General features: G+C 59.1%; 1 protein-coding gene and 1 pseudogene across 4 annotated transcripts; one reads left to right on the top strand and one right to left on the bottom strand.

Moving 5' to 3' along the window:
* The first annotated feature begins 1,684 nt into the window (after positions 1 to 1,684).
* Positions 1,685 to 8,642, top strand: FCN2 (ficolin 2). Of its 4 annotated transcripts, none has more exons than XM_041724061.1 (9): positions 1,685 to 1,810; positions 3,513 to 3,626; positions 4,364 to 4,417; positions 4,816 to 4,851; positions 5,616 to 5,648; positions 6,027 to 6,154; positions 6,623 to 6,752; positions 7,525 to 7,659; positions 8,146 to 8,642. In XM_041724061.1, the coding sequence occupies exons 1-9, from the start codon at positions 1,720 to 1,722 to the stop codon at positions 8,391 to 8,393; spliced, it is 969 nt and encodes a 322-aa protein (XP_041579995.1). In that variant the 5' UTR covers positions 1,685 to 1,719; the 3' UTR covers positions 8,394 to 8,642. The 4 variants fall into 4 exon arrangements, with proteins under 4 accessions (XP_041579995.1, XP_041579993.1, XP_041579994.1 ...); XM_041724059.1 differs by having other exon boundaries at positions 5,616 to 5,735; XM_041724060.1 differs by having other exon boundaries at positions 3,513 to 3,676; positions 4,357 to 4,417.
* A 6,610-nt stretch (positions 8,643 to 15,252) lies between these two features.
* On the bottom strand, positions 15,253 to 21,922 carry LOC121473174 (annotated as a pseudogene).
* Positions 21,923 to 22,301: the final 379 nt, after the last annotated feature.

Here is a 22,301-nt window from a genome sequence, read left to right as displayed (position 1 = left end):
CATTTCCACATGAAATCACCAACCGGTTCCATGAGTCAAGGTCACATTTTCTTTTCTTTTTTTTTCTTAAAGATTTTATTTATTTATTCATGAGAGACACAGAGAGAGGCAGAGACACAGGCAGAGGGAGAAGCAGGCTCCCTGCGGGGAGCCCGATGCGGGGCTCCATCCCAGGACCCCAGGATCACGCCCTGAGCCAAAGGCAGACGCTCAACCGCTGAGCCACCCAGGTGTCCCTAAGGTCACATTTTCAATTGATTATCAGGTTGTACTATAATAGACCGAATTCTCTTAAATATCACCAATACTCAGAACACCAAATTGCCACGGAGTTCGTTATGCTCCACTATCAGGGCTACGCACTTCTGTCCCTCGACCTGTTTACACCCAGAGGGCAGCACACGTACCCATGCCTGACTCGCAGAGCCGGGCCAGGGGGGTAGGACGCGGTGGCTTCCAGACATGGCTCCAAGGGGCCGCCCCGGCTGTTCTGGGTGGGTCCTGCCCAGGACTCTGAGAGCACACCCTCCGCGGGTCCCCAGGAAGCCACCTCTTCCTGTCACTGGGGTGCGACATCTCCCTGCCTGTGACGGGTCGGAGTTGAGGGCAGCAGGATGTGCCACCCCAACATATGCCACATTGGCTTGTTATTTTGAGCTTGAGAACACTTGAGAAACCTGGGAGGAGGCATTCCCTGGACCCTGCATCCACCTGGAGGCAGCTCCTCCCATGGGGGCCTGGATGCCATCCCTCCAGGGGCTCCGTCGGCCAGGCGGGAGGCCAAGGGTGACCCCACACACAGGTCACAGACCACCAGACCTTTGGAAGTTCCTCCAGAGCAGGATTGCCTCTCCTGAAGCCATGTCCTCTCTCTGAGGGCCTGTCCCCCTCTTCTCCCTCGTAAGAGGGCACCTGCACTAACTTCAAAGCTGCCTGGGGCAGCTTAGTCACCATTTCCCCTGAGTGTCTCCCTGGGGGACCTGTAAGAACCACACCACCCACGGACACTGAAGTGCTCTCTAGGAGATCCCTGACACCCACATGGTGTTGTCTGACATGGGGGTCACGATGCTCATGCCATGCCTGGAGGTCGAGGTGGGGATGCAGACGCCCCTGCCTGGGTGTCAAGTGGCCCAGGGTGGCTTCAACGTGACTCCAACCCCGTCCCTGTTGTTTTGGTGAAGCTGCTGCCACCAGGCTCACAGCCTGTTCTTTGGCCTCGTCCCTGGCCCTGACCCGACCACTCACACGCCCCCTACCCCTTGGCAGTTGGTCGGAGGCCACCCCTCTTCACTCTGGCCAGTGACTCCTACAGACACTCTGCCCTCCCCTGCCCTTCTACCAGTCAGAGACGTGAAGCCTGCTGTAGGCCAGTGAGCAGCTCTCCAAACCCTGCCAACCAGGGAAGGCCTCGGATTATTATCTCGCAGAGCCAGAGAATGAGGAGGGGCCCCAAGTGTTCCTTAGAGACAGGCAGGCTGGGCCTTCTCCACACAGGGCCTTGGGGTCTTCTCCTGGGAAGTGTGTCCCTATGAGGGGAAGGGAGGCCCATCACACAGGATGCTTGCTATCAGGGCGTGGGGCTGTGTCACTCTAGCTGGCGCCACAAGCCTCGGAAGGAAGTGGCCCCCCGGGGAAGAGAAATAAAGGCAGGGGTTAAGAGGGGGAGGCCACGGCCTCAGAGAGCCAGGAGCTCCCGCAGCTGCACACACCAGAGCCATGGAGCGGGGCAGACTTGCTGCAGGACCTGCCGTCCTGGCCGTCACTGCCCTCCTGTGCACTGTGGCCTCGACTGAGGACACCTGTCCAGGTGAGTCAGACACCAGGTGAGCAGGCTCAACCTTGATCAGGTCTGGAAGCTGGCAGCCTGCACGTGCAAGCCAGGCCTGTGCTCAGCCCTCCGTGAAAACTCTTCATTACTCCTTGGGATGGCGCATTTTAAGTGTCTATTCCCAGAAGAGGATGGTGGGCAAGTCCAACCCCGAGGTGATGGGCCCAGACCCTGGCCCGCGCTGTCAGCAGGGGACCCTGCAGAGGAATCCTTCTCCTCCGGGGCTCAGGGTCCATGTGCAGGGGGGTGATACAGGGTCCACGTGCAAGGCAGGCAATCACAGGGTCCTGGGGACCTCACACCCAATGCCGAAGGACCGTCAGGCTCTGGGGCAGGGGTGCCCCGCTGTGCCTCTGAGGGGGGAGGCAGAGCAGCCTCCTGCCTGCCTTTCCCTGACCTGGGCTCAGGAGCTGTTTCCCCTGCCCTGCGCCCCCCGGAGGTCCTGGACCAGGAGGGACAGAACAGGTGTGTTTCCAAGAGTCCAAGTGCCACAGCTGGTGCCAGACTCACCTGGGTCGGCGGGACGGGGAGTGGGATTTACCCGGAGTAGCCAAGAAAGGCCTGGAACCCTCAAGATGGGAAACACCAGGATCCTTCACTGGAAGATCACGGGACAGTAAATTTATTCCCCTAAACACATTGTGTTTCCTAATTTGTCTAAAATTGACAACTCTTCTTTATGAATGAGAAAAAATGAAGCAAAGTTTAAAATGAAGCCTACCGTGTTCTGAGCAGTGAGAGGAGGACAGAACAGCACTCCAGGTTGTGGCAGCTCCCTGCCCCCGACCCCCGCAGGACCCTGTGCTGTCAGGCACCCCCGAGACACCCCCAGGCCTCCGACCTGGATGTTTTGGCTTCAGGATCCACACGATCAAATGCCACCAAGTAAATCAACCTCTGCTCCCAAATCCGAGGACCCTTGCTCTGTGTCCTGGGAGCAAACACATCCCTCTCCAGGGGACCCACAAGGACCCCTGGCGGCTCAGGAATTCTCTGAGCACCTGCCCAAGGGCTGGGGGTGAAATTTCAACATTGACCCCAAATCCCCGAGTTTCCTAGAAATATTTAGGGTTATTAGTAATTGAAAGTCCCCAGTGTTCATGCAGCTCTTTCTAAATGCCACGGATCCTGTCAGAGACGTGAAGGAAGGAGGAGTTTCCTTCTGAGCTCCTTCCAGCTCAGATGGAAACATTTGCAGCATCTAAGGAATCCTCCCCCACAGCCCTCTTCCCATCCTCCTGGAGCCCAGAGGACAGACGCCCAGGGGGGCAGAGGGATGTGCCCGAGGACACACAGCACTGAGGAGCTGGGCTCCCCTTGGGCAGGGAGGACTCCAAGGCCATCTCCTCCCGCCTGACCAGCACCCATGGACGGGTGCAGCATGACCTTGTGCCAGCTGCCCACTGTCCTTGGCGCAGCGACATGGATCACGGGTGAGGTTGCACACCAAGCTTGCAATGAGCTAAGGTGCCCGACTCAGTCCTTCACGGACACTTGCAATCGGGGGACAGAGCACGTCTACAGCAGAGGCGGGGGAACCCAGGTCCAGGCTGACCATCCAGTGGTGTGCAGCGGTCAGCCCAGGCTCAGGGTCCCCTCGCAGGGCAGCCTGTCCGCAGGATCTGCTGGGGCCTTGGGCCCAGGTGGGGCGCACCCACCGACACTTGGTGTCTCTCTGCAGAGGCGAAGGTGCTAGATCTGGAGGGTTCTGGCAAGCTCACCATCCTCCGAGGCTGCCCGGGGCTGCCAGGGGCCGTGGGGTCCAAGGGAGACGCAGGCGTCGATGGAGCGAGAGGTAGCACCCCGGGCTCGGGGTGGGGTGACCCAGAGCCTGCTCTTCTCCAGGTAGAGCCCGGGGTGGCCATGCCCCCTGCACTTGCAGGTGGGGGCGTGGGTCTTGCCCTGCACACAGTGGGGTCAGAGCCACGCGGCTCTGCTGTGGGTGGAGTCGGATCCTCAGGGGAGGGGCTCACAATGGCCCGACCTCCACGGCATCTGGGGGGGCAGTGCCCACCGGCTCACCCTGCACGGAACCCATTGCAGGAGAGGCCGGCTGTGTCCCGTGGGGACCGGTGGGACAGGATCTCCTGGGATGTGCCCCGTGTTCCAGGCGCTGACTAGACCATAGGGCTCCGTGGGGGCAGCTGAACCGGGGCCCTGTACATAGGTCAGCGGAGCCAGGGGTCAGCAGTGGACTGGGGCCGGGGCTGCAGGTGACTATCTGCTCTCCACTTGGGCTTGGGCTTCTCCCAGGGGCTGCTCGGTGTACCCTAGGGCAGCTCTATCCACCCTGGGGCAGCTCCGTCCACCCTGGGGCAGCTCCGTCCACCCTGGGGCAACTCTGTCCATCCAGTGGCAGCTGGGACCATCCCAGGGCAGCCCCATCCACCCCAGGGCAGCTCTGTCCACCCCGGGGGCAGCGTTCTGAGGATAAGTAGTGCTGGGTGGACCTTACTACTTGGGGCAAAGAGCTCACATGGAATCGTTGGGCTGCACCTTTGTCCACGATGCCCATGTCCTTGGAGTTTGCAGGAGCACCTGGTCCCGCTGGAGTCCCTGGGAAGGCCGGACCACCGGGACCCAAAGGTAACAACATGATAAAGAGTGAGGACCCCTGTGCGGGACCCTGGTCTGTTCATAGAAGATGAGAGAGGAGCACAGACAGAGGACGGGGAGTTTGGGAGAGAGAGACAGGGAGGGACAGAGTGGCAGAGTGACGGGGAGGGATAGGTCATAGTTCGATTTCCAAGGAGCCTGGAGATCGTGTATGACCTGAGTCCTGGGTTGGGGGTCCTGGGTCTCCAGTGACCTCTCCTTTGGGGGGGCAGGATCCCAGGCCTTGGGGTCCCCTGCCCTCCTTGGAGACTCTGACATTAGAAATCTTGGGGAGCCAACAGAGCAATGGGGACGTCCAGGCCCTGGGGCAGGCCTGCACTGACCATACCTTCTGTGTTGGGGGGTCATTCCTCCTGTATCTTCTCCAGGAAACCAAGGAGAGAGAGGCGTGCAGGGGCAGAAAGGTGAGCCTGGGCCAGGTCCAGGGGCGCGTCCACAGGCTCTGGCCACGCGGGGCTCCCAAGGCCACAGTCAGCCTGGCAGCATCTCGGGGGGATGGGTTTCAGACCCAAGTTCCTGTCTCTTCAGGGAAATGGCAGGGAAGTGCCCAGGGTCTGGGCCACGGCTCAGGGTGCCGTCCTGTCTGTGAGGGTCACAGCCCTGCATTCTCCCCACCCGGGACCCTAGTGACAGCCAGATGTCGTTACTGCTGAGTGCAGACCTTCCCCCACTTTCCCTATTTATGCTCCCTCCTGTTTATGCTCCTATTTATGCTCACTTATGAAACGTTGTTTATCAAACAACATGTGAGAGACAAACTCCTAAACCCTGAGACCTAGTCGCGTGCTCTGAGCACCAAGAAAAAGCACAGGATTGGGGCACAGACCTGAAAGCCTGTTGCCCCCAGATGTCTCCCCGAGCAGAGGCTCTGAGTCTGAGGGACAGTGGGTGCAGGTGAAAAGTCCATTCCTACCCCACTGAAGACCCGGGGGCCCCAGGCACATGGCCCACCCGGTGGGCACCCAGCGCCCAGAGAGACTGTCTGCTCCTGGGCCGGGAGGTCAGGCTGGACACTGCAGGGCCTTGCAGATCCGTCCCGGGGACCGACAGGCTCACAGCCCTCCCGCCCTGGGCAGACCCCCATTCTGCTTCCCCTGTATTCCTGGGGCTGCAGGGGCCAGGGCTTCCATTTCCAGGCCCTGATGTGCATGTCCTCTCCTGCCCACAGGAGAGCCCGGGTCACCTCAGTCCTGCGACACAGGTGACCGACAGCGCCACTGCCCCCCCACTCTTGAGCTGACGCTGCTACCCCCACTGAAGGCTCGACCAGATGCCCCCCCTTGCTCAGGTTCCAGAACCCAAGGACCCCACACTCCAGCCGCAGGTCCCTCCCTGGGTGGCTCGGCAGTGGGCAGCAGCCCCCGGTGATGTTGTCCAGAAGCTACAACGTCCCCTGCAGGCCAAGGGCCCTGGACTGGGCTGGGTGGCCCTGGGAGGACAGGACTGCCAGGGAGACCTGGCTGGGCAGCCTGGGGCTTGCTCCCCATCCAGGCCCAAGTCCCTCTGCGCCCGGGGCCGATGTGCCCCATCCCCCCAGCCAGGGCTTCCTGCCTGACGGCAGCCCTGGGTGCATCCCCAGCACCTCGGACCTGCAGGGAGCTGCTGACCAGGGGGACCTTTCTGAGCGGCTGGCACACCATCTACCTGCCCGACTGCCGGCCCCTGACTGTGCTGTGCGACATGGACACGGACAGTGGGGGCTGGACCGTGAGTGCAGGGCCCCAGGGAACCGCTCGGGGGGGGGGGGCTCAGGAGGGGGATCTGCCTGCGGGTCCCCCAGAGTCCATGTCTGCCAGAGGGAGGACACTGTCCTGTGGCCTTTGTCACACTATCCACCACCCACCCTCAGGCTGACTGAGCCTCTGGTCTAGGGCAGGGAAGACCAGACAGCTCGTGGGGGGTAAACCCTTATGGGGGGGAGTCCAGACTTTGGGGCAAGGCCCAAGGGAGCCCACACCCCCAGCTGTGTGGCTTTGGGCTTGTTGCCCACCCTCTCTGTTCCTCTGTGTCCCCCTCCTCCCTTGCGGGCTCTGTCCTCAGATCCTCTGCGGGACCTGAAATGAGGCTCCGTGGCCGTGTCTGCTGCTCCACCAGGATGCCCCCTGAGCTGGGAGGCCTCCCCCTGAGCCGTGACCCTAACAGGGCCCGGGGCCCTGACCCTCTCGCTGTCCACAGGTTTTCCAGCGAAGGACCGACGGCTCCGTGGACTTCTTCCGCGACTGGGCCTCCTACAAGCAGGGCTTCGGCAGTCAGCTGGGGGAGTTCTGGCTGGGGAATGAGAACATCCACGCCCTGACCTCCCAGGGTAGGGCCTGACACTCTGCGTCCTGACCTCAGCCTGGGCCCTGGATTGAGGCCCTTGTCCCTCATCCTGCAGGGGCTGCACTCTGACAGCGGGAGGCACTGGTTCTGCACCAGCCTGCACATGGGGGCTCTGCCTCTGTGCCCAACATCCGGAGGGAACACGTCAGGGCCCCGGGGAGGCTTCATGCATCCAGGGCACCACTGGAGTCTCAGGTCCTGGGACAGGAGGGCCCAGAGGCTTCTGGGGACCCTGCAGTGCCTGCTTGGGGAAGACAGACCGTCCCTCCTCCAGGTCCTCTGTCCCTGACCTGCGCGGGTCTGGGTGAGGGCATGTCCTGACACTCGGGCTCCTCTGCCCGCTGTGACCACTTGCCGCTGTCCTGAGGAGGCCGCCAGGGGTCCATCTGTCCTCCCTGCATGATCCCCTTGGCCATCCTGCTGCTCCAGTGTGTGCCAAACTGTCCCCTGTGCAGGAACCCTAAGTGGCCCACAGCCCGGGGCTGTGATGTCACACCCTGCCAGGAAAATGTGCTTCATTGAGGTAGAACAGTGTCCTGTTCCCTCAGACAGAAACGAGGAGGGGATGCCGTAGGAGGATGTGTGGGATGTGGGTCTTCATGGCCCCTCGTATAACCAAGGACTTTGTATCTGAACGTGTGGAGGCCTCCCTGGGATGCCGAGTCCACACAGTCCCTGCACACTTTCCTGCATTCCCACCTCCTGGGGCTGAGATGAGGGGTCCCCGCTGGGACCTGACAGCCCCTCTGCTCCAGGAACCAGTGAGCTCCGTGTGGACCTCATGGACTTCGAGGGCAACCGCCAGTTTGCCAAGTACACATCGTTCAAGGTGGCGAGTGAGGCTGAGAAGTACAGGCTGGTCCTGGGGGCCTTCGTGGAGGGCAGCGCAGGTGAGGGTCCACCCGGGGCTCGGGGCCCTGCTTCCCCTTCTACCTCTGCACCACATGGATGGGGTAGTGGCCGCCCGACATGGTCCTTTTTCCATCTGTGAGGTACCTGTCACCCGGTACCCACAAAAATATGTCATGTCCAGTAACAAGTCCAGTGGTGGGGTGGGGGGACTGTTCTGTACGACATCAGCGACACAACCAGGGAAAGGGCAGTAATGTGGTGGTTTCCTGTGGCACCCACGTTCCCACTATGTGATGCTTGGAGCTCCCTGGTGATGCACCAACTGTCCCAGGTCAGTGAGTGGCCCCCCTCCGAGGAAGGATGCTTGCCAGCTGGCAGGGACAGACGGAATGAGAGTACGTGCCAAGGCCACTGTACTAGAGAGCAAGCGTCCCCTGGCACCCCCTAGAGTTGTGCAGTGCATGACACGCACACCTGGATGGGGCCGACCTGCCCAGACCTCGCCCCCACTCTCCCCCATGCAGGCGACTCCCTGTCATACCACAACACCCAGCCCTTCTCCACCAAAGACCAGGACAACGACTCAACTACGGAAAACTGTGCAGAGCGGTACAAGGGGGGCTGGTGGTACTCTAAGTGCCATCTGTCGAACCTCAATGGTCTCTACCTCGGGGGGCCCCACGACAGCTTTGCCAATGGCGTCAACTGGAAGTCTGGGAGAGGCTACAACTACAGCTACAAGGTGTCGGAGATGAAGCTGCGGCCGGCCTAGTGTGGGGCGCTCCATGCACACCGTGGCCTCAGGGAGGCGGTGTGGGCGCTGTCAGGGGAGGGAGCATGGGGTCCCCACCCTGCTCCCTGCGGAGCCCTGTTTCTCTGTTCCATCTCCTACACTACAGCCCTGCCTCCCATCCCCGGGGGTGAGAGCAGGGACCCACCATGTCCCGCCGGCCATGCGTTTTCTCAATAAAGACGTTTGCTTCCTTGTGGGGCGCTCGTGGGTGCCACCACTGCCTGCACAGCCCTGGCCACCGACCATGCTGCTTCTGTTCCTTTGGTTGCACCCCCTGGGACCTGACCTGGAGGGGCCCTACTGGCTGAGGGAGGAGTCCCTGGGATCTTGGTCAGGAGTGGAGAGCAGGGTCTGTGGCTGGGCCCCCTGGGTCGGCATCCTCTGTGGCCACAGTCTGCTGTCCCACAGATGTTAAGCTGCAGACAGAGCTGAGGGGAGGAGACGGAGACCCTGTAACCATGACCCCAGGTCTTAAAATCTTTCCAGGTCAGCCCTTGCAGAAAGTGTCTGCTGACCTGGGCTCAGAAGTGACCCATCTTGTCCCAGACCCCAGCTCTGCCCACTGAGCCATACCACCCTGGCCTCCAGGTTCCCGCAGGGTTCACTCGGGACTGCCCCAGACACCCTGCAAAGGGTGACCCTAGGCCCATGGGTCCCTGACCATGATTGAGACTTCAGGGGGCCAGGCGGGAAGTGTGGCTGCTCTGAGCTCCCTGTGGGGGCCTTTGCCCTGAGGGCCGGGCCAGGTCACCCCACACCTGGCCAGCAGGCGCGCAGGGCAGGGACAGGCATCCTGGGAGCCAGCCAGGCCACCTGAGGGATAGCAGTGTCCTCAGCATGGGAGCCTCTGTCTGCTGAGCAGCCTGCCCAGCCGTGTCCCCCTCGGCCACCCACATGCCCTGAGGGGACCCCATCCTCAGCCTGGGTAGCGGGTCCCCACATTGGCTGGTGCTTGACCCTCATGCTGCCGTTTGTGTCCCCCTAACCCCAAGTGACCACGGGGGGCCTTGTCGTCTACTTTGCAGAGAATCTGGGAGGGCCCAGGGGGGAGCCCACCTTCTTGCCCCCAAGGGTCCCTTCGGGGGTCGGGGGGCTTCGCTGGGTGTGAACCATACAGAAGTTGGAGTATTTGGCGTGTGCGGCATGTGTGGCATGTGTGGATCCCTCTGGCAAAGCCTACGTGGTTTTCTCTCCTTTCTTGGTGGGGGGGTTGCTGCTGCCTCCCTGCCCCTGCTCTGAGAGGACCCAGTGCAGGACCCCATCCTCAGCCCTGAACCGGGGAGGGAGGGCCGCATCCTGCCTGAGCCCTGGGCACTGAGCAATGTGTCCCCGCACAGCCGAGCAACCAGCCCTGGACCTTGACCTTGTCTTGATCTTGCAGCCCCGGAAACGGGTCGTCCTGGGAGTGCTCTTCCTTCAGGAAGCCAGGATTTCCAAGAAACAATGAAATCTTGAGAAAACACTTAACCTCTTGAGTGCTGGGTCCCTCATGCGGAAGGCAAAAATAAGACCCTTGAGCCCAGAAACTCATTCAGACTGACAAGGCAGGAATTCTTCCTACGTTTTGTTCTAGAAATCTGTTTAATGGAGAGACAGGCTAAGAAGCAAGAAAAAAATAATTTTTATGACTATTTAACGTGATGCTTTGCTCGACTTCATTTATAAACTCTCTCTTGCTTTCAGGACTTGGTAAGATTTTAGAAAGTCTGTATAAAAATTCAGTCCAAGCTATTTGGAAGCAGGAGGGGCTCATGCTAAGTGACCTCATGGAATAACCAATTTCCCCTTTTCCCTGCACCCCTGCTCCCAGCTGCCAGGAGCCGCCCTTCCTGGCCTGGCTGCCCAGCTAGGGTCCAGCCTCAGTTTCCCCTCTGCCATTCCAATCCAGGTGGAGGAGCCCCTGGTCCCTCGGTGGCGGCTCTACCTGTTTCCCTCGTGACCCCCCACCCCTCCGGCTGCTGGGCTGAGTCATGGCTGTTCTGCTGGGGGTGTCGGGGCTCCGTTGTGCATGACCCGGGGTTGAAGGGTGGCACCTTCTCTGCCTGCATGGCTGGCTGCCCGCACTTGCCAGGGGCGCTGTTGAGGGGCACAGCAGAACCCCACTGCCTGTGGTCTCTGCAGTCGGAGGGAGAACCTGCTCCTCCCTCGCTGTGTCCCATCCCCCTCCTCGAATAAAGTGGACGTCTGGTGGCTGCGAGGGGCCCCAAACCAGCATTGTGCTCTCACCCTAGCACCCCACCCCCAAATAAAACCCTCTTATTCTGGTCCCTCCTTTCTCTCACCCAGGTTCACGAATTTTTCCAAGGATCCGAAATGCCTTAGAGCGTTTACAAGAATAGGACTTGGAAGGGGTCATCTGGTGGGTTTTAGGCTCAGGCAGGTCTGGGTGGAGCTCGATACTGCTCAGCAGAAAGGGGGTGATGTCTTAGGCTGCATGAATGGGGGCATGATGTCTAGCATTGAGGAGGAGATGCCACAGTCTTGTCTACACAGCTCAGGCCACACCCGTGCCTTAGGTCCTGAGTGTTGCACTTCAAAGGAACTGGGGAGGGAGCATTGCCTGGGAATGGGGGCATGGAGGTCGCAGCCACACTGAGAAATTTCAGACAGCTGGGGAGAAGGGCAGTGGGTGACACGGGTGACACACGCGGCTTCACACTAGGAAAACAGCTGCTGCCCTGGGCTCCTGGGGCTCAGAGGTGCCTCTCTGCCCCCCGGCCCCCCCGGGCCTCTGTCCTCTCCCAGTGGCCTCCAATCAAAGAGTGGGAGACCGGCCTGTCCTGGCTCACAGGGGCTGGCAGTGTTAGCGCTGAGCACTCGCTCTGCTGGGAAAGCACAGCCCAAGACAAAGCAGGATGGTGGCCACCCTGACGACAGGGCAGTGGCTGATTAAAACCACTGAACCATTGGCAGCACCTGGGAGACTCAGTGGGTGACACATCTGGGCTCAGGTCATGATCCAGGGTCCTAGGAGACTGCCCAGCCAAGAGTCTGCTTTGCTCTCTGCCCCTCTCAATGCTCACGCTCTCTCTCTCTTATAAGTTAATAAAATCTTTAAAAAAATTAAATAAACAATAAAACTTCCTGGATCATTAGCAGCAAATAAATAAACCTGAACCCAGACCCCTTCCCAAAGCCAAGGGATAGAGAAGGCTTCAGGATTCCTGGGGCTGATCCCCACCTTCCCCTAGCTTCCCTGGGAGGGCTCTGCTCACCGAGTGGGGTGAAGGACAGTGCCAGGGCCGCACGCCCCTGGCCCTTCACCTGATGGAAGGTCTGCGGGTGCAAAGCCATCTCTGGGGTACGAGAGCATGCCCCCGGCCCAGCCGGGGATGACACAGTTTCCAGCAGCATGGCAGCCTCGAGCAAACCGTCCTCGCGGGGTCAGGCTTCCCTCCCTCTGTCCTCACTGCACCCCAGCAGAGCATGTGCAGACCCTGCGTCGGGCTGGCCTGGCTCGGCCGCAGTCTCGGGGGGCAGAACCCAGGGGCCCTCGTTGGCCATGTGTGCACCCCCCCTTCGGTCAGCACACGGGCGGCCTCGCGCGGGGGCCCCCACGGCTGCCGTCCCCAATGACCCTGGACGGTGCGTGGTCTCAGCCACTCCGAGGGAAGCCTTTGCGAACCGGACCCTCCATCGTGGTCCTGCGTCTTTACTGTTCTTTAGCCGAATGGGCCTCATGGGAGGAAACAGCCTGGGGGGGAGCACGCAGCTGTTGACGAGCAGGATAAAATGGGAAGAGCAGCCCAGGAATTCAAGCTGGAAAGTGCAGAACATTTCTAGACCCCAAAAGGTGAGAGATGGGATTTTTTTTAAAGCTCCCAACGGAAAAAACCCGTGGAATGGGCTGGGGACAGAGCGGCTCAGCCTTGACCATCACCTCTGTCCTCAAGCCTGTGAGCCCAGAGCAGGTATCCCCATGACGATAGAGGCAGCGTGAGGAGCGTGTCGGGGAGAGAACACGGAGAAGCCAGCCAGCAGGGTGGGAGGGGGGCCAGGTCCCTACTTGCCCCAGCACTGACTGGCCCCCAGGGGTGCCTGACCTGGACCTGGGACCGAAACAAGTCTGTCTTGTCTTCCAGCTCTGACATCGAAGGCTAAGGAGCTGGTGGTCACTTAACCTCGACAGAGGTGGCCTGGGTAGGGATGGACGGATGGATGGATGTGGGGAGGAGAGACAGGAATTCACCCTCATCCTAAAATGTGCCCTGGGTGTGGCGCCCACATGTGCCCCTTCCCGTTTCCCCAGCCACACGCGAGCTGCTCCGTTTCGTTGTTGTCCCGGTGACTGATCAGCCATATGGGGAGGGGGCGGTCAATTATCTGATTCCTGGAGCTGCACAGAAGGCTAGGAGCACCCCCCCCCTCCACCCACCCCGTTACATGGCAGCCGTCCCAGTCAGGAAGGCGGGAGAGGCAGGAGCCATCTGGAAATGTCCATCTGTCCCAAAGCAGCGAATACGGCCCTCCTAGAGTCCTGCGCCTTCCACCACCGGAGCAGCGTTCTCAATTGCAACCAGGGTTGAACAGTAAACCATCAAATCTTGGGATCGGAAAATAAGGGGCAGCTGATCTGGTTCGTGTTTCCATACAGAGCAAGAATTGGTGGCTCCCCAGCCCCGGACAGACGGCCATGTGGTCTTGCCCCAAAGACCTGCAGGTGAGAGGCCGCTGCCGTGTTGGGCAGCCTGCCCGGTGCGGCCCGGAGCAGTAGAGCGCCTCCCCTCATGGAGCTGGCCCTGCTCCCTCCAGAGCTCAGCCCTAGGGGGCAAGTGGACGTTCAAAGCCCCCAGAAAGGGCCGGCCCTGGGCTGCTGGCCAGGACCTTGGGGTCAAGGGCAGAATGCACACACATCCAGAGTAGAAGGAACAAAATAACCCTAGCCAACAGTGAGTGACAGGCTCGCACGAGGCCCTGGCCTGCTCGCCTCCATGGGAGGCCCGAGTCTGAGAAGCTTAGGCATCCGGAGCGGCACGGGTGTGGCGCCTAATGTCCGCCGGTCCTGTAGCACCTGTCTCCGGGCTGCGTCCTCGCGATGGTTGAGACACATTTGTGCTCAGGCCGGCTGTCCCATCTGGCTCCACCATCCTCTCCCATATAAGCCTTACTGTGCCCACTACAGGGTGAGGGGCTTCCAGTCGCTTGCCCTCCAATCATCAAATGGTGCACAATGGTTCCCAAACCTGAGAGTCCCTCAGGGGGACAATGGTTCCCAAACCTGAGAGTCCCTCAGGTGCACAATGGTTCCCAAACCTGAGAGTCCCTCAGGGGGACAATGGTTCCCAAACCTGAGAGTCCCTCCCACCTGGGAGGGCCTTAAAAACACAGACAGAGTCAGGGGCTCATCCCAGACCTGCGAGACCAAGATCTCAGCGGGCATGAGGGTCTGGGTTTGTGGACAGCCTCCTGCTGCCTCTGATGGCAAGCCACGTGGGGAAGCCCATGCGCCATGGCAGGCGGCCCACAGAGGACAGGCCCAGTGAGCGTCTGCCTGCCTGCCTCCGCCCACCAGTGAGTCCTCAGAGCAGGAGGTGAGAGCGAGCCCAGACACAAGTAGATGCAAGCGCTAAGAATGCTGAGCTGGGACCAGGTCTGCCCGACGGTGAGCACGCCTTGAACCGAGGCGCTGTGGCGATCTTGGCGTTTCCCATGTCGGGTCACTAGGGTCACTTGCATAAATAAAAGTTTAAATGCTTTGAATCAGCAGGCTCACTAGGGGGCTCCTTTCTAGAGAAAACTTCACAGGTGCGGGCTGACCGTGACATAGACACATCCCATGCTAAGTCACAGATATATGTAAGCCCCTGCCAATAGGAGGATGACTGTCCCCTCAGATGAATACAGGGTGGCCACTTAAACAGGGTGACCAAGGGGAATAGCTGCCGTCAGAAGGCACGGCTGCAGGCACACACTCCTGTTCCCACAAATGCATGAGAAAACAGGGACTGGACTTCATAGTGAACTCATTACTAGAGTGAGATAAAGTCCATAGATTCTCCAAGGCAATGGAGGTGACCACAGGTGGAACACCCACCAGAACCTGAGGTCGTGGGGACAGAGTAGGTCTTTCCAGGGCTGCCTGACAAAGGCTGGGGGGCTGAGCAGGGGTGGGGGGCTTCCCCAGTGCCCAGGAGAGAGCTCGGTTGAGAATATGTGGACTGAAGCCAGGGTGGAGGGCAGGTGAGAATGCGGAAAACAGCCGGGAGCCATGGGCACGTAGTAAGAACATCACCCGCACGTGTAAGTGGAGCATTTGAAGCAGGGGGAGCAGATGGTGCGGGAGCAGGCCTCGTGCACGCGTCACAGCACAGCTGGGGGCAAGGGGCAGAGAGGAAACCCTCATAAACAACCCGAGGAAGAGGGTCATCCACCTTCAGAGGGGCAGCCCTAAGACTGTGCGGAAATCGCGGCATCTAGGATCACTGGATGCACACTTTCAGGGGCTGAGAAAAACTGCCCATCTAGAATTCCACCACCAAGTAAGAGGTTCTTTGAAAGGGAGGCAGGACGAAAATGTTTTCAGGAAACTAAAGTGGACCTAATTTATCACCAGTGGACCTGCATCCAAAAAAAGAAAAAGATTAAAAAAAAAAAACACACAGAAAGGGAGAAGGAATAAGATCAAGCCCCACAGGGCAAGGGTGCAGACAGGCAGCGCGAGGCAGAGGGTACGGCGCCATGGCACCAGCGTCCGTGTCTGCGGGGCTCCGGCAGGTGGGTGAAGCAGGGTCGCAGCAGTGATGACAAAAGGTAGGAGGGGATGTGGTTATGGGCTTGGGAAGAAGGTCTGCACCGGTAAAGCCATAAAAGGACCACTTCCCTTGGCTGTAAGAGGTGCTCAAGGGTCAGCACTGGGGGGGTAGGACAAGGACGTACGCTGACAGGCTGGTGGGGGCGAGTAATGAAAATACCCGTGGCTACAGATGGGGGCCAGAGAGCAGAAGACAGGTGCTCAGGGTGATGACCCTGCCCCCCTGGGAGCCTCGATGACCTGGGCACCCCCGCAGTTCTTGTACTCGTTTCATCCCCCAAACGCCCACATGGAGCAGATCCAACCAGCACTAAAATGTGCCAATTTGTGCTTAGAAAACTTTTCTTTTGCCTTTTAAAATCAGTGCGTGGTTTCTGAAAGCCACGTGATAAAACAACCGAAAACGCAGCTCTTCCCCGATCTTTTCCATTTGGTCTGCAGAGCTTGCTTTTCTATTCATAAGACCTGCAAATCTTAATAGTCAGCTTTTCTGGGGCCTTTGGAGGACTACAGGTTTAATTCATTAACTACCTCAACACTTCAGATCGCAATAATAATGTGCAAGAAGAGATTCAAATCCCCTCTTGGGCAGTTCAGTAGTCTAATGCACAGGATCATCCTCGTGCTAATTAATTTCTAGAAACCCGACTAATTTCACTTAGAAATGCAGTGACCCCCAGGTCTCTCACGTATTCTAATGCCGTGTAGACACGCACTAAGATTTCCTTGCGATGTTGCAGGACCGAGTCCATTAGTTAATTACCCATCTGGGAGACGGGATTTGGGAGGCTCTCTCTATAACAGGGCAAATGCTTTATTTTATTTTATTTTTTACTATTTTATTTATTTATTCATGAGAGGCACACAGAGAGGCAGAGACATAGGCAGAGGGAGAAGCAGGTTCCTTGTGGGGACCCCAACGTGGGACTCAGTCTGAGGACCTTGAGATCACACCCTGAGCCCAAGGCAGATGCTCAACCACTGAACCACCTGGGCGTCCCAGGGAAAATTCTTTAAACGTAAGACTGAAATCTCAAACCTGTCCAGATACCTTAACTCAGTAAGTCATAATCCTATGACATTGTATTCACGATTTCTACACTTAATGCAAGTCGTCCCAGGTTCCTAGGATGCTTACCTACTCTGGAATGAGAGACCGTCCCAATGAGCCTGATGAGTTGGCTTTCCCAGGAGACTGGCGAGGACCTGGTGGATGGCTTGGGTCCGCGAGTGGGCTGCAGGGACTGCCCTGGGTCAATGACCCCCGAGGGGAGGGAAAGACAGACATGCAAGTCGCCCATGTTCCTGGATTCTGGGAGTGTGCTTTTTTAAAGATAGCTTTAAACTGGGAACGTACTACGTACACACAAACCGTGAAAAGTGTTGCCCACGTATTTTGATCTCCGTGTAGCCAGCGCACAGTCGACACCCAGGAGAAGAAACGGGACGTGCCAGGAAGCACCACCTACACCACGTGGGCCACCTGTGTCCCTCCCAGGCACCCCCCGCCCTGCCCCCCAAAGCAATCGCTGTCTCCTTGTGTCTGTTTACCACTGAGGCATGCATCCCCGGCTACCATGGGGCCATCCTTACTGTTGGGAACAACTCCATGAGGGCCGGGGGGGGGTGCCCCCCCTGCACACCCTCCTGGCGCTTCTCTGGCAGCTGTCCCTAGGCATACGCGTGTGCTTCTGCGTGTGTGGCTGTGCTCCCCAGTGCGTACCGCTGCTCATGCCACCCCCGGGCTCGAGGGGAGCAGAATTGCCAGGTCACCGGGATGTGTGTCTTCAGTTCGCAGAGTTAATGCCGATAACCCCAGATGGGCCTACCTGGTTCCGGGCGCTTCTAGCAGCGTGTGAGAATCCCCCTAGAGCACAGCATCACTGGCCCACTTCTGGCTGGCCCACGAGTGTGTTCATAGTACCTCCTTTTGGTTACGATGCGTGTTTCCCCAAGAACAGATAAAATCCAGAACTTTTACAAAAATATATTCATCCCGTGGGTACCATCTTTTGTGATGCATCTGTTCAGATCTCTTACCCACTTTGGACTGAGCCGTTACACATTCTAGATTGATCCGTTGGAGCTCTTCAAGTATTCTGGATACGAGACAGTGGTTTTTCTCTCAATAGTTGGCCATAGCAGAATCATATGCCACCTGCCGACGGTTCCCCACCCCAGTCCCCAGAAAGGGTGGACTGTGTCACCTGACATGGCCAAAGGGACTTGGCAGATGGTGCTAGTTAAGGACCCAATGATGGGGGCCGGCCCTGGATTGTGCAGGGGACCCACCTGATCTCTTGTCCTTCCAGGCAGAAAGGCCTTCCTGGCTGTGCTCAGAGGGAGAAGCAGCATCGGGAGAGGGGTCAGACAGGGGACGTCTCTGGCTGTGATGTCAGCAGAAGGAGCCTCAAGTCAAGGAATGACAGTGACCTCTAGATGCTGGAAAAGGTGGTGAAACAGGCCCCAGAAGGAACATGGCCCTGATGGTCACTTGCTTCTGCCCAGCGAGACCTGGTGGGGGGATGTTGAACATGGGGACAGCATTTCTGTCACTCTGAAGCCACTATGGTTTTGGTAATGAGCCGCAGTGGTGGCAGAAAAAGCCACACATCCGTGTGACAGAGCGAGCCTCCCCCTCCGTGGTTTCCCTTCTGGTCTCCGGAGGTGCTCTTTGATAAACAGGAGCTCTTGGTTTCAGTGTGGCCGATTGATCAACCCATTCCTTTGTGTCTGGTGCTTGTAAAACCCCAGTTAAGAAGCTATCACAGGTCAGAGGAGGGGACACTGCTCCATAGCCTCGTGTGGGGCTTGCTCAGCCTGGCCCACCCCTGGGCCGCAGGTGCCTGGGTGTGGCCCCACCTCTCGGGGTGGACCAGCAGTTCACGGGGTGCAGTGGCCTGCAGCACCCACTCTGCACCAGTGGAAGCAGAAACATGCCTATTTAACGTTTCTTCCTTTTTAAAGAGAGTTTCCTAGGTTCAAAGGGACGTTCAAGGCTGTGCAAAGATGCTGCAGAGGGAGGGGCTGCCGGAGACCTAGGGTAAGGGAGGGGGCTCCCCGGGTCAGTTCATGGGGTTCCTGAGGCTAGGTGCTGCTCACCAGGGGGAAGACCCTTTGCCGTCTCTGGACACAGGGCTTGCATCTGCCAAGTGGGCACTCCCTACCCCGACCGAGTGAGCTCAGGAGCATCTGTTGAACCATAGCTGGGCAAATGCTCTCATGGACTGATTTTAAGAAACCGGACACCCCGACCCCCAAAATCGAGTCTGTTGGAAAGCAAACTCTTAAAAACATCCTCTTGCTTCTGGGGGCGGCTGTGGGCATACATGTTGGGCCCACTGTTGGTGGGAAGGGAAGGGGCTTTGAGATGCTGGGTTTGCAGGGCTGGGAGGTGAGGGGTGACAAGGGACAGGGGGCGTCGCTGTGCTGGTGGGCTCGTCATGGCCCCACCATTCACCTCTGACACCCCGTAGCTCTAACCCTACCTGTCTGACTTCCAGTTGATGCCATTCTCAGAGCTCTTGTGGGGACCCCCCCAGTTAGAGACCATCCAGGTTGGACAGCAGACATCCAGGGCTCCACAGGCTGAAGATCTCAGGTCACTGTCCTGGTCTGTGGTGGAGAAGAAGTGGTCCTTGTGGGATGGCAGAGAATCACCTGCTCGGGGAGGAAGGGTGGGTGGGGGTGCTGGGAAGAGCCCTGCCTCCCTCATCTGGTTAGCATCCCCCTCACTGTGGAGGTGTGTCGGCTGAGCTCCCGTCCAGGCCTTGGAGAGAGAGAGGGAGCAGGAGGCACACGACCTGCCTCCCATGGTGCATTGTCCCCCCTCCCACTTCCCCAGGACCCTGACGACTGTCAGGACGGTCCTCTCCGCCTGCCTGTGTCTCTCCTCTGGCCGTCGTCCCCTGTTGGGGCTGCCCTGCTCTGTCGTCAGCCCTAAGCGGGAAGCTCACTTCTGGATCTGCAGCCTCTCCCCTTCCAGCCTCCCTGTACCACCTACAAAATGGGCCCAAGGGGCCCTACCCTGTGCTTTCCTTGGCATCCCAAGTGAGGCCACGTGAGTCCAGGGTGCACACGCTCCAAGGCCCTCTTCCTGGTCTCCCTCCACATGCATGTGTCACTCCGGGTTCCTCAGTCACACGGGCTCCTATTGCTTGTGGTTCTTAGTGCCCACTAGAACCCCCAGCTCTGCAGGAAGTGCCTCCCCTGCTCATACCCCCAGGGAGTCCTTTCAGGGAAGAATGCCCAATGGGGCTTGTGTGCCCTGGACCATAGCTCTGAAACCGGGCTCTGAGAACAGGGGTGAGGTCGGGATTTTGGTCCATGTGCCATGGGGATGAGAGTTGGGACCTGAGGCCCCACACAGCCCTAGAAGCAGAGCTGACCCTGTCACTGGTCCCCATGCTCACTGAGATGCAGGTATCACAGGAGAAGCTGGGATGGGGGAAGGGAAGCCCCAGCCCAGGGTCACTGAGGGCACACACAGCCAGGATGTGAAGCAGGTCCATCCTCAGCCCCAGGTGGACCCTTACCTGCACTGCCCTCAATGAAGGCTCCCAGGACCAGCCTGTACTTCTTGGCCTGCTCACGACCTTGAATAGTGTGTACTTGCCCTCGAAGTCCACGAGGTCCACACGGAGCTTGCTGGTTCCTGTTGCACAAAGGTTGTCAGGTCCCCAAAACCTCCTGCTGCCAGGCACAGGAAGTGCCGTGTTTGGGTAAATGCTTAAGGAATCTGTGGGCTTGGCATCCAGGAGCCTTTGAGTGGGAATGTTGAATGTGAGAACCTCCCGGATTATGTCCTGTTCTAAGAATCTTCCCAGCTAGTCTGTAAACCATGCCTGGAATTTTGAGATTGGTGTCCACTAGATGGAATGAAACCCGACTATTTTTAAAGTATAAATTCTCCTGCAAACACTAGCACACCAGCTTGAGAAGCTGTAATTGTAGTTTTTTCTGCAAAATTTGAGGCCCATGAGGGGATCCCTTAGAGGCTGCCCTGGTGCTAAGGGGAAAAGGATCTGCAATTTTGCAGTTACTTTTGGGACCAGCCATGAACATATATTAAGGACAGAGGTGAAAACCCATCTCTCAGGGTGCAGAGGCCCATGGGCAACTTCCCCATGCCTGACCTGGAGGCAAGGCAGGGGTCTACACAGGCCTAAATTCTGTTTCCATGAAAGACCACCAGGCAGGAGTGGGAGACCCGCTAACCTGAATCCCAACTGCCTCAGGGTCACTAGTTGCTCTGGGTTCCAGACACTTGAGACCAGAGCCATGTTCACTCCAATATCCCTGATGCTTCTGAATGTAACGTTCATAGGTTCTAAGAGCCCCCATGTGCAGGCTGGTGCAGAACCAGTGCCTCCCGCTGTCAGAGTGCAGCGCCCGCAGGCCGAGGGACAAGGGCCTCGATCCAGGTCCCAGGCTGAGGTCAGGACAGGGGGTGACGGGCCCTACCTTGGGTGGTCAGTGTGTGGATGTTCGCATTCCCCAGCCAGAATTCCCCCAGCTGACTGCCGGAGCCCTGCTTGCAGGAGGCCCAATTGCAGAAGTTCACGGAGCTGTCGGTCCTTCACTGGAAAACCTGTAGACAGTGAGACAGTCAGGACCAGCTGGCTCCCCAAGGTTTCTAATGTCAGGGTCTCCAAGGAGGGCAGAGGACCCCGAGGCCTGGGATCCTGCCCCCCAGAAGGAGAGGCTGCTGGGGACCCAGGACCCCCAACCCAGGACTCAGGTCATACACGATCTCCAGGCTCCTTGGAAATGGACCTATGACCTGTCCCTCCCTGTCACTCTGCTGCTCTGTCCCTCCCCATCTCTCTTTCCCCATCACCCCATCCTCTGTCTGTGCTCCTCTCTCATCTCTCTATGAACAGACCCAGGGTCTCGCACAGGGGTTCATGCGCTTTATCATGTTGCTACCTTTGTTTGGGTCCTGGTGGTCCGGCCTTCCCAGGGTCTCCAGGGGGACCAGGTGCTCCTGCAAACTCCAAGGACATGGGCATCGTGGACAAAGGTGCAGCCCAACGATTCCATGTGAGCTCTTTGCCCCAAGTAGTAAGGTCCACCCAGCACTACTTATCCTCAGAAGGCTGCCCCCGGGGTGGACCCAGCTGCCCCGGGGTAAACGGAGCTGCCCAGGGGTGGATGGAGCTGCCCTGGGGTGGACACAGCTGCCCCTGGGGTAGACCCAGCTGCCCCTGGGTGGACAGAGTTGTTCCAGGGTGGACGGAGCTGCCCCAGGGTGGACAGAGCTGCCCTAGGGTACACCGAGCAGCCCCTGGGAGAAGCCCAAGCCCTAGTGGAGACCAGATAGTCACCTGCAGCCCCGGCCTCAGGGCCACCACTGACCCCTGGCTCCGCTGACCTGTGTGCAGGGCCCCAGCCCAGCTACCCCCACGGAGCCCTATGGTCTAGTCAGCGCCTGGAACACGGGGCACATCCCAGGAGATCCTGTCCCACCGGTCCCCACGGGACACAGCCGGCCTCTCCTGCAGTGGGTTCCGTGCAGGGTGAGCCGGTGGGCACTGCCTCCCCAGATGCCGTGGAGGTCGGGCCATTGTGAGCCCCTCCCCTGAGGATCCGACTCCACCCACAGCAGAGCCGCGTGGCTCTGACCCCACTGTGTGCAGGGCAAGACCCACGCCCCCACCTGCAAGTGCAGGGGGCATGGCCACCCCGGGCTCTACCTGGAGAAGAGCAGGCTCTGGGTCACCCCACCCCGAGCCCGGGGTGCTACCTCTCGCTCCATCGACGCCTGCGTCTCCCTTGGACCCCACGGCCCCTGGCAGCCCGGGCAGCTTCAGAGGATGGTGAGCTTGCCAGAACCCTCCAGATCTAGCATCTTCGCCTCTGCAGAGAGACACCAAGTGTCGGTGGGTGCGCCCCACCTGGGCCCGAGGCCCCAGCAGATCCTGCGGACAGGCTGCCCTGCGAGGGGACCCTGAGCCTGGGCTGACCGCTGCACACCACTGGACGGTCAGCCTGGACCTGGGTTCCCCCCGCCTCTGCTGTAGACGTGCTCTGTCCCCCAACTGCCCGTCCATGGGTGCTGGTCAGGCGGGAGGAGATGGCCTTGGAGTCCTCCCTGCCCAAGGGGAGCCCAGCTCCTCAGTACTGTGTGTCCTCGG

This window comes from Vulpes lagopus, chromosome 12 (genome assembly GCF_018345385.1).
Source record: "Vulpes lagopus strain Blue_001 chromosome 12, ASM1834538v1, whole genome shotgun sequence".
NCBI classification, from domain to species: Eukaryota; Metazoa; Chordata; class Mammalia; order Carnivora; family Canidae; genus Vulpes; species Vulpes lagopus.
Note: the sequence above shows the minus strand (reverse complement) of the source record. Positions and strands in the feature narration are given on the sequence as shown.

Excerpts from the sequence above, each read along its gene's own strand:
- FCN2 (XM_041724058.1), top strand. The coding sequence starts at position 1,720 with ATGGAGCGGGGCAGACTTGCTGCAGGACCTGCCGTCCTGGCCGTCACT. Across the intron at positions 4,852-5,615 it reads AGGCGTGCAGGGGCAGAAAG|GAGAGCCCGGGTCACCTCAG; the intron begins GTGAGCCTGGGC and ends TCCTGCCCACAG. Across the intron at positions 6,753-7,524 it reads CCACGCCCTGACCTCCCAGG|GAACCAGTGAGCTCCGTGTG; the intron begins GTAGGGCCTGAC and ends CCTCTGCTCCAG.